The 11168-nt window shown below is 42.2% G+C and overlaps 1 protein-coding gene across 1 annotated transcript; it reads right to left on the reverse strand.

The window, feature by feature from the left end:
- Nucleotides 1-11: 11 nt before the first annotated feature.
- Nucleotides 12-10725, reverse strand: LOC147881422 (Thioredoxin superfamily protein). The gene is made up of 4 exons (XM_087369765.1): nucleotides 10402-10725; nucleotides 1301-1444; nucleotides 991-1199; nucleotides 12-661 (listed from the first exon to the last, which is right to left on the reverse strand). Exons 1-4 carry the CDS (start codon nucleotides 10644-10646, stop codon nucleotides 498-500), a joined length of 762 nt encoding a protein of 253 aa, XP_087225891.1. The 5' UTR covers nucleotides 10647-10725; the 3' UTR covers nucleotides 12-497.
- Between the last annotated feature and the right edge of the window lie 443 nt (nucleotides 10726-11168).

The raw sequence follows: 11168 nt of genomic DNA on the forward strand, positions 1-11168 counted from the left end.
AAGAGAGGAAATAAAGGCAAAATGAAGCATTCACATTTATGGGTCACTAGCTATAATTTTCCACCAAAACAAGATTCATCAGCCCCTATGGCCTTGATTTTGAAAGTTTGATTTCCAAACATATCTAACCCTCTTGCCTTTCAAAAACCTTAAACTATCTGTATCCCCTGGAGATTTTGCAAACCTGGATGAAACATTGTTACTGTACATAGGCACACATTATTTCTTATTATAATGATCACCACAAAGCTTCTGCATAATATAAAATTTAGACCAGAAAACTTTCAAACTCCTAGCAAGGCTGGCACTCGTAAACCTATACGTGGTCCATGTATCCTTGACCTGCCCTTGTCTTCAAAACAAATTTGGGATGAATAGGCATAGACCAAATATTTCTCACACAAGCAACAGGTGGTTGATAAGATCCCATGGACAACTATGGCCGCAGATTTAAATTGCAGTTGACTGAATATCAAATGAGAGAGAGCACACTCATCTTAGACCTCATCCTCAGAGTTCTCAGAATCTTCCAGTTCATGCTTGGAGATCAATTTTTCAAGGAATTCTTCTCTTACTCTGTCAGCAATGGCATTTTTGGAAGCTTCAGCGTCATCTCCAGAACCAAGTACAGGACCCACTTGGCACAAGGTAAAAGCCACATCTGCAATACAAGCACCAAGACTCAATCTTTCCATCTAAAATAATATCTTATTCACAAAAAAGAAAGCCAGTATAGACAACTTGCATCGTATTTCTTCAACTATCGTAGCCCACTTATAATAAAAAGTTTTCTTTGCAAACCCCTTGTACCTAAAGTATGCACTGTTAATTTTGGAGGGAGTGAACTAATTTGCAAGATCTGATTGCAATGAATCATGGTGAGAAAGAAGAAACAAGTAAGAAATGCATGCAATTTTCAAGACTTTGAGCAGTTCATACAATGCTGAATATGCTCATCTAATCTGGTATGATCTAGAGAGTTTTCAATACCTTCAGGTGTACACCGTCGTCCTCCGAATTGTTGCAACCCTACCAAGGTTGCTTTGACATTTGTCTGGTTGTACACCAACACAGTGGGCAGGTTTCGATCGGGGTAGTTTGGAATGCAATCGGTTGAGATGATCTTGACAAATTTAGTCCCTGGATATTTTTTCGCCAATTCTTCAAAGCACTGGCTCAATATATCTGCCTCTGGAATCCTGCATTACACATGCTAGTCCTTATGCTTGAATTGTACACAAGCTCCATTCATTGTAAAGGAATGCACCAAACAAATTGCTCTATAAATCAAGACAAGTACCCATCTTTGAACAAATGCACTACTACCCAAACGTCAGGAGGAGCATTGGACACTTCACGAATAAAGTCCGCCCCCACAATATGTAATACTGATCCAAATCGAGGTTTATTAGCCAAATCCTTCAGCTCCGCAAGGCGCTTCTTCCTGCAAAAGCAATCACCAAAAGGAGAGACCTAAACTCATTTACATATACTATATAACAATTGGTATAATTGAGGCTGGAAAGCTAACAATCAGAAGCACACCAACAAGGAAAAACTATCAAAACGATTAAGTTTAGTCTCTTAAGGAGGAGCATCTTTCCCCAGCTCTACAAAAATGCAGACCAGAAACAAATGTAGAGGATGACATAAAAAGTTTGAACACAGGCCACAGAACAAATGAGTTCAAGGATAGAGGATGACAAAAGAGTTTGAACACAAGCCAAAATTACTCATGTTAAGAGCACCTGAGGAACATATGAGGCCAACCACATGACAATGTTTTTTGAACTTATGCTCAAGGAAAACAATCACTAACACACTGAAAAATAGCTAGCCTGCCCTGCATAAGGAGAAATTGCCTCACAGAATCAGTGAGAGAAGTAGGAGACTCTACTGAAATACCTGGTGGATGAGGGTAAAGGCTTGAGAAAAACAATTCACCAGATTGATGCCATGTAGTTTCACAATGATTCCCTAGGAAACTAGTAAGAACGTAAAGATGTTCACTTTGGACATGGAAACTATATCTTCTTCCTTTGCCTTTTACCACTTATTCTGGTGATAGATGACATGATCATCCAAACCAATGGGTACCCGCCTTTTGAAACTTGATATTAGTGTGGTCTATTCTAGGTTACTGATAGCCTCATGGAGAGCCCCAAAATATGTCTGGATAGGTGCAGGACAAGCCTAACATGGGTTGCAACTTAAATTGACATCAGTTTTTGCTTGCAATGTTCATGGGTGGTGTGGGTTTCTTTTGATCCGTCTCTTATGAGAGTATGTAACATCCAGTTACGCCATCATTTATGCACCAATATTTTCTCGTTTTTCCATATTTATGAGTATGTAACATCCAGTTACACACCAATATTTTCTCGTTTTTCCATATTTCGGTTGCTAAAACATGTTACTAATATTATGTGCAGATTTCATTTTTGGCAGGACTCTATACAACCTGGATCTACAGCTTTAGTTTAGAGAGTACTCTTCCGGTGTGGACATCAAATGATGTTTGATTACCGTTAGTAAGGACTAGGCTTGTGCATGCGGTGGATCCCTTGTCAAGGAATTGCAGCCTAGAATACAAATATTCAACCTCAGTTGTGCAAAGGCCACAGCCGATCCCCCGTCCACCAAATTTATATGTCAACATGCACATAGACTGCAAGGCCTACTCATTGGTTTATTTTACCAACACTCTTAGTCGCATGGGGGTGAGCTTGGCATCTCATTGTTCACGGTTGATTTGCCAGAGCGTGCAGGGACAATGCATTGACCTTGATCTGTTTTGCGCAGAGTCTCAGGAAAGTGCTCTGGTATCGACATAGGAGACAATGGCACACAACCCACGTGCTTGCATCTGAATGTGTGAGGATGAATGCAGGATTGGGCTGCAACCACCACTGTTCTTACAACAGGCTGAATACAAATATTTGCCCAACGGCTAAGAAAGGGACACCTGTCGTAAAGGGGGATCTCCCCCTATAGGTGAGATGGACTGCTTCTCTTCTCCCCCTCCCTATCTGATGCCCAAGAGGGCTGCTGGTCCTCCTGCTATGCTGAGGCTTCTGAAGCTGTACTGATGGCTGCAGGGGGTGATGAAGAAAGAGGGCAGGGGGTCCAGCACAAAGAGGAAACTCATTGACATTAACATCTATTGGTTCCAGGTGTGATACGACATTTGTTAAAATTGAGATGGACGATTGAGAGGCATCTATGGTGTACGCATGCAATCTTAGATAGCTAGCTTACAATTAGTTCTCTCTTTCTCACTGTGGTGAGAAGCCAATAGTTCTCTTTCATCAGGAACTCTCCTCTTTGGGAGGCACATTTCGCCAACACCAACTATCCCGACCATGTTTGAACTTCTCTCACGGAGATGTATCTCCTAGGGAAGGCCTTCTCTTGGTGGCTGGATTGACTAAATGACCATGACAAATGACCATTCTGCTGTCCCCATCAGAAACTGAAAACAGCCTGGATCTTGCCTAATCAGCATCTAATTGGCACCATCTTGGGCATGTTGTTACATGGCTCACTTAGCTTTTTATATTGGAACCATAGTAGGCGAGGAGTTTTGAAATGCTAAGTTTCGAAACGCGTTCCAGGATTTCGGACACATTTCAAGAAATGTCTGTTAAAACATTTCGTGCATAATAGGGTATTTCAATATATATTTCTCCCAAAAATATTAAAACATTTTTAGATTATTACCACCAGAAGTCCAATACTTGAAAAAACTCATGAAACATAGTGCACAGACATTTGAGGTAGCACTTCAACCTTGAAATTGCATGCTTGAAACATTATTACTAAATCCTAAATCAGAAAATTAACACATCATTGTAGATTCAAGCATCAATGGTCATATTTCAAAATAGAAAAAGATACATGAAATCATGAATCGTGATTTTTGTCTGTGCTGCACTTGCACGGGCTAAAGGAAAATGTACAGGCTGAAGGTCGATTTCACTATACGGGTGGCAATTTGAGATGTACGGGTGGAAAAAATGCAACACAACACCAGATTTTCCAAATTTGGGACAAATTGGGATTTTTTGAATATTGGGGGTTTTTTGGGGGTTTCAAAACGCGAGTTTCAGAACCGAAACGTTTTTGAAACGTTTCGTACGTTTCGGACTGTCCCGAAACGTGTTTCGGGCCTACTATGATTGGAACAGGGTTGCTCCAACAGAATACGCATTCATTTCAACCACAAATGGTTTACTAGGATCTACTATGAGTAGCATAGGAGCTGATGTGACCCCATGTTCAATTGCTTGAAACAAGCATCAAGCTCATCTATTGACACTATGGCTAGTACATAGTGTACTTTCTTTTTTGAACCCTTAGACTAATCTGACAAAATTTGCTAGGAGTAATGCTATCTTAGCGTAATTTAGATGAAAGTCTGGAATTAACTCACAAATCCCAAAAAAGGATTTGACCATGGTAATCATCTTCAAAATGGGATGGGTCTCATAGTCAATACGGAATCATCAATTAATGACACGTTACACATGTGAGTTCATGTTCATGAATTCACATTAAGAGTTGCTCTTTTCTAAATGGACAACACTTTCTGCAGATGGTATCCATGCTCAACAAGAGTCTCATTCAAATGATCACAATGAGCTTTCCTAGATATATGGATGAAAGAGATCATTTATCTGTTGCTGGAAAGATGCTAGCACGTTAGAGAGTCCAATGGTAACACCAAAAATTCATATTCGTTGAATTTCATATGACATGTGATTGTATGTAATCTCTCTCAAATATCCTTACCTTGTGATAGTGGGTTCTCAAATCAATCTTGGTAAAATTCCTAGATGTGCAGAGCCGACCAATGAGATTGTTCATCCGAGATACAAGATATTTGTTGTTGATGGTCAATTTATTCAAAGCCGTGAAATCTATGTACAATCACATATATTTAATTTTCTTCTTTACTAGAAGCACTAGTGGCTCCCATGAATTATTGGGTCCTACTTGACCCATCGAGAGGTATCCCTCAAGTTACCGTGCATTTTATTCACTTTTGTTAAACTCATCCTGTACAGTTGCTTGAACATAGGCTTCAGTTCAATCTTGTGATCAACACTTTGCTGAGGAGGAAGACCAGAGGGCAGTCCCTTTGGGAACATGTCTGAAAGCTTATTCTCTCGAATGAGTTGAGGCTCGCGTGAATCATCTCTCAACAGGAGCACCGCATATTCAAGTCACTCACTCTCATGACATGAGCACAAATTTCAGTTGTCCTTGTTTCCTCATAGCTATGCTGAGCGATGGGTCATCCAAACCACACATTGCTCACCCGTCGTCAACGTATTGATACAAGCAGCCATAGCCATGGCCGAAGTATCTCCATTAGAAGATCGGACTTAGCTTGATTTCTATCCTGAAGGGCAACCATACATCAGAAATGCTTCATAACTGTGTCATTTACATAAGACCATAGTTACCAAGGAACGGGAATTTTCCGAGAATGTCAGATGCCGGAACGAGAACATATCGGGAAGGGAGAACGGCTGAAGAAGAATGGGAATGCCACATCATCAAATCACATCGGAATACACCAAAATATGAAAAAAAAAACCACTTTTAGCAGCTCTAAACTTTCCATTTCAGCTTTAGGAACGACAGATTTAGCTCCAAAACACTATAGCAACGCCTAATTTAAGTTTGGAATGCCAAATTTAGGTCCGGAACGCCGTTCCTGGTAACCACCTGTCTGGCATTCTGGAGACATTCTAGACGTCCCCATGTCAGCCCTTTGCCCAGAACAGCCTTCCAAACATTCCGAATGTCAAAACGCCGTTCCTTGGTAGATTGCAGCATATGAAATATTTCCAAAGCTAAACAAAATATATTGATCATATACCTAGATGAATCCACGAACATTCCCAAACTCATCCTCTAAAAACACAACATAGTGCAGTTTCAATCTCACGATAGTCACTCATAAGATTGAAAACCATAAACTCCATCACGCATAGCAAGGACTAGCTACTCAAGTCACCAACGCCCAACAGTGGGTGTAGACCATAGTATTAAAATATACTCTCACACATACAAATCGACACACCCACACATACTTGAGCATCCATTTATACAAAGTATATCGATCATCATGAACACAAGAATCCAAATTGACTTGCGATGCAATTTTAAACATAGGGCCACACAAATGAAGAAGAGGCTGCAATTCCTCTGTAAAGTGGCTGTCCAGCAATGACACCTCCTTCAATCAGCTTCTCCACCTTAAGTACAGCCCAAATCTTCTCCAATCAAGCTATAAACCTGCAGGTGTCTCGCAGTCTCCAAAGCTTCAAGCAGCCTTAATGAGAGCAGACACACACAAGAGATGCAAGAGAGAGAAGTGCTGAAACCTTGCTATATACCATAGTTACTAGGGAACATGCACGCCAACAAAACATCAACCCTTGGGGAATATGAACGCCAAAATCCTAGGGAACAGGAACGGGACACCACATCACCTTACCCATAAACAAACACACTCTCTGTACATTAGAAACCTTAAACTTACTGACTTCACAACTCAAAACAGGTTACAACTGCTTTTGCACCAAATTTGGAGTCAAGACTTAGGACATCAACAAAATCCTGATGATACATAAATCATGAATGATCATTGATAATAGATTATAGCTTGCCAACTAGCATACAAAAGGGAATAATAGACAAGGCTCAAGCATCTGAGATCAACTTGAGCCTTGTCTAATTCCCAAACGTTCCATAGCTATTCCACAAGACAAGTATTTCATAATCCTTCTGGACGAAACGTGGTTCCATAGCTAGGGAATGACGTTCCCTGGTAACTATGCTATAAACACTGGAGATCTTATACAAAAAGTGGGGCAATGTGCCTCTATATATAGGCCCTTTTTTTTGGGGGGAGGAGGAGAGGCGGGGGGGAGGTGGGGGGGGGGCTTTCTACTTGGTCTATATAAACAAGCCAACTAGCCCTATGTAGGGCCCATGGGCCATCACCAACCTTGCTAGTCGATTGGCCCACGATTTGAAGTCCTCTAGTCGGCTAGGCCAACTCGCCACACCCAAGCATGCCCCTATGTCTAGCAAAAAAAGAGGGGAAAATAAAGGTAAAAATATTATCCTTGAACTAACCACCCTTATTCAAGGATTGGATCCTCCAAAAGTTGTCAAACTCATCACACTTTAGGAGGAACTCTGTTGTGAACGCATCATTCTCTCCAAGTCTTTGGCACAGACACCCCATAGAACCACCTTCAGAGTCTTTCTAGTTGTAGTTTCTTTTTCCCGCTTTTGACTGTGATTTTGGATGCTCCCCAATCTTGCTTGGTCCGTGTCATCTTGAACCAAGGCCGGCCCAGTAGCATTGGGTAGGACAAGTCCCCTTGTTCCATTTTTAGAACCACAAAATTTACTACGAATGTCATTCCCTAGATAACAAATACTCTAGATGAGGAAGCATGAGCTACTCATCTAGGGGGTGATTGTAGAGAGGTGGGGGGGGGGGGGGGGGGGGGAGCAGGAGCGGTAAGTTTGAATGCCTTGAGGGCTATATATTGACTCTCACCTCTCCCAGGAGGAGCGCGCAGTAGATGCAACAGTGGGCCATTTCTTTTATGGAACAGATGTACCCATGATAAAAGCCCACAATCCTTATTCCATTGATATGGTGAAGTAGATTGCAGCCTTTGGACTATCTTACACTCCTCCCTTGTGTGAGGCCCTACGCACCACAATTTTGGCGACAAAGAAGATTGCGATAGAGGAGGATTTGACTTCCATCAAAGACATAGGGATGAAATGTGGTGTCACATTGATGGGAGATGGATGGAGTGACATTAGGAGGGTATTATTGCATACTCTAGAGAGGCCAGCTTTTTCATTAAAGCTATTGATAATTCAGAGATGGAAAAGTCAGCCCAAGAGGTTGGCTAGAATTTGGACGGAGGCCATTCAACAAATAATGGTTATTCAAATTTTTCCGAGGGTGAGAACTCCAATAGGGTAGTCGGTAAGATTCTTAATGAGAAGTACCCTCATCTTACTTTCACTCCTTGCATGGCACATGGGCTGAATAATCTATTAGAGGATAGCGGTAAGTTGGTTTGGTGGATCCTAAGAAACAGATACAAAAGTAGTGTAAGGATGGGAGATAGCATTGAGACGACTTGTCTCAAGTGCAGATGATAGCAGAAAAGCGCGAGAGGAGCGGTCATATTATAGGCAAGGAAAGGGGCTGTTTGGGTTGGAGGATGCCTGGAATGGCATGTTCAAAATTTCTTTCGGAGGACTCTGGGCAAATGCTCCATTGTTGCACGTTTGGTCATTCACATACTGAGTCAGGGTGCTAATTCTTCACATGTTAAGTGCGTGTGGAGCAATTTTGGAAACATTGCATCCAAAAAGAGGAATAGGCTTGGGGTTTCGAAGGAAAATGATCTTGTATTTGTTAATGCAAACTAGCATTTACTTAACAAGTTCAGGGCAGAGTGCACTCCTGAACCATGTATTGGACCTCAACCTAATGAGGACCCAGACGTTGATGCAACACAGGATGCTCCTAACAAGGAGGATGATGATGGGACCCAAGACTAGGATGATGAAGCTCACCATAGGGAAAGGCCTCTACTACTATGCCATCTTCAAACCATTACGGCTGACTCTCTTTTTCTATATACTATGTACTTGACGCGACAGTCAAGAGTCCTATTAGATATTGAGGCCTTCAAGGCTGAGGTATAATCTCCTTTTCGTGTACTTTGCGTATCATATGCTATCTGATCTGCACTTCTAGGCATTATGCACATTGCAAATTTGTACATTAATCTCCTTTTCCTGTACTTTGTGTATCTTATGCTCTCTAATCTATAGTATTCTGCACTTTTGTGGCATTACGCAAGTAGCAAATATGTACATTTCAATTTTCTAAGAATTTTGTGTGTTTTAAAAAGTCTAAAGCTGAAAATGGAAAGTTTAGAGCTGATACATGGGGTTATTTTCATATTTGGCCAGCCATGAGGGGTGAGGGCTGCCAGCCCTCACCTATACAGAGGGGGCCTTATGCCCCTACTCTAGTATCCACAACTTTCATCCAATAGCGTAAGCTCCCTTGGTGAGCACACAGGCTGACAGACATTGAAGGTGCCAGGAGGGAGGTAGAAGCCACCATTCTAGAGGTCCACATCAAGTCAGTACCCTACTGCTTGATGGTAGTACACAGAGGTCTCTTTTTGTGTCAGGGTCTGTCCTATCTAAGAGCATTTTTTACATACGGTTTTGGCTGTTCTACTCTCAGATCTGTGCTTCTGTCTCTTAGGAATTGTGTGCACAAAGAGTAGGTGATCTCGTGTGATCTTGGAGAAATCTTCCACTTTATGTAACATGGTATCAGGACCTTTGTTGTGGTAGTTAGTACATGCTTGATAACCCTCTCTCGTAATGACAGCCAAAGTCGTCAGCCTCGAAACTGTCTTCAGCAAAATCTTCATCAATGAAGGTTGTAAATTCATTTTCTACCAAGTTATCATACACATTCACATCATAGTTAGGGGAAACGGAAATGGGGAAACAGGAAATGGAAACAGAAATGGAAACGTTTCGGGGTTTCTAGGAGGGCTGAAACAGGGAAACGCATCATCAAGGGGGTTTTGAGCTGAGCGCACACAGATTTAGAATGCTACAGGCTGAAAGAGAGAGCTCAAGGAGTGGAGGCTGAGCTATGAAGGAGGGCTGAAGGGGAGTGGATGATGGAGGGGGGCTGAAGCAGCCTGCAGGAGAGAAAGGACTCCCCGGGAGTGAATGGGGTTCAAGGAGGGCTAGGAAACCCTCAAAAGTCCAAGAGTGTGAGGCTGAAGGGGTGGAGGGAGTGAAAATCGCGAAATAGAGGGAGGAAAAAAGGGGGGGGGGTGTACTTGAAACGCCCGTTTCAGCCCTTTAAGCTGGGCTGAAACGTTTCAGCCCTGAAACACCGTTTTTGGTTGGGGCCTTTCCTGAAAGGCGTTTCTGGACGCTGAAACGCAGACTCCCAACCCTGACTACCATAAGACTCGGACTCTCCTTAGCGCTCTGAAGGCTGTGTGGAATAATGTAGCACCCCGAAGATTAAACTTTCAGTTCTTACTTTTGGTACGATGCCTTTGTAAGAATTTCTAGAAGCACTGTCTGAAATGTTCTCTAGTGCGCTGCGCTAACAACTACATGGAGTAACGCATGATGGTCTCCAGAGCAACAACGGACATTCTACAGCTCGAATTTTAACATGCTATGAGCTCAACCTTGGTTTGCACATTTATGCTTACCGCTTTTTGTGTCGCTTGTTTCCCTAAGGAAGTTAGATCAATCGTTTTTCCATGGTCTCTACAAAACAGGTAAGGCAGATCTGACCTATATTGTTCAAGAAAACTATCGTCCTCAAGATTGGAATCGTCTTCTAGCTCAAAAAGCTCCTCCTCAGTTTGATGATCGATCCATTCTGTGTTCTTCGGCGCATTCTCATCGGACGAAGGAGTCCAAGGAGGGGGTCTGGAGGGTGACTGCTTGGGAGGCAAATTGCCAAGCTTACGCTGAATATCATCCCACTCGGTAGAGGTGCCCTCCACATCTCTGTAGACAAAATGATAGTCACCCATAGGGCAACAATGGCGTCCGAATATACTCCACCGAGTTCACAACAGAAAGACTCTATCACAAAGCTTGGCACGCAATATAACCCAGACGGAAGATGAAAATAATAGTGATTTATTATTAGGCTGCCTTCATTAATTTCGATTTTTGGCCTCCACTCATACTTAGCATAAAGGAACAAGGTGAATGATATTTAAGGCCTGCCCCAAGATCAAACAAGATGAATTTCATTCATGTGGCGTGCTGGGAGAGAGAGACGGAGAGAGAGAGAGGGGGGGGGAAGATGGGATGCAAATAGCAAGAGAAAGAGAGAGAAGAAGGAAGAGAGAGAAAGGGGGAGAAAAAGCCGATCCAAATGCTAATTTCGAAAACACTTCTTTTTCTCGAGAGAAGAAGGAAGAGAGAGAAGGGGGAGAAAAAGATGGGATGCAAATAGCAAGTGCAACTTAGCCCAATTATAAAAATCCAAATGCTAATTTTGAAAACACGTCTTTTTCTCATCTCCAACTGGAACCTCCAATTAGACC

Source organism: Dipteris shenzhenensis, chromosome 31 (assembly GCF_047967505.1).
Source record: "Dipteris shenzhenensis isolate YYH24624 ecotype China chromosome 31, Dip_SZ_1.0, whole genome shotgun sequence".
In the NCBI taxonomy this organism is placed as follows: domain Eukaryota; kingdom Viridiplantae; phylum Streptophyta; class Polypodiopsida; order Gleicheniales; family Dipteridaceae; genus Dipteris; species Dipteris shenzhenensis.

Bases quoted from the DNA above. Each gene is read 5' to 3' on its own strand.
- LOC147881422 (XM_087369765.1), bottom strand. From the start codon at position 10,646: ATGGGTGACTATCATTTTGTCTACAGAGATGTGGAGGGCACCTCTACC. The intron at 1,200-1,300 runs GTACTTGTCTTG...TGTGTAATGCAG, and splicing joins GTGCATTTGTTCAAAGATGG to GATTCCAGAGGCAGATATAT. The intron at 662-990 runs GTATTGAAAACT...CTTGTATTGCAG, and splicing joins ACGACGGTGTACACCTGAAG to ATGTGGCTTTTACCTTGTGC.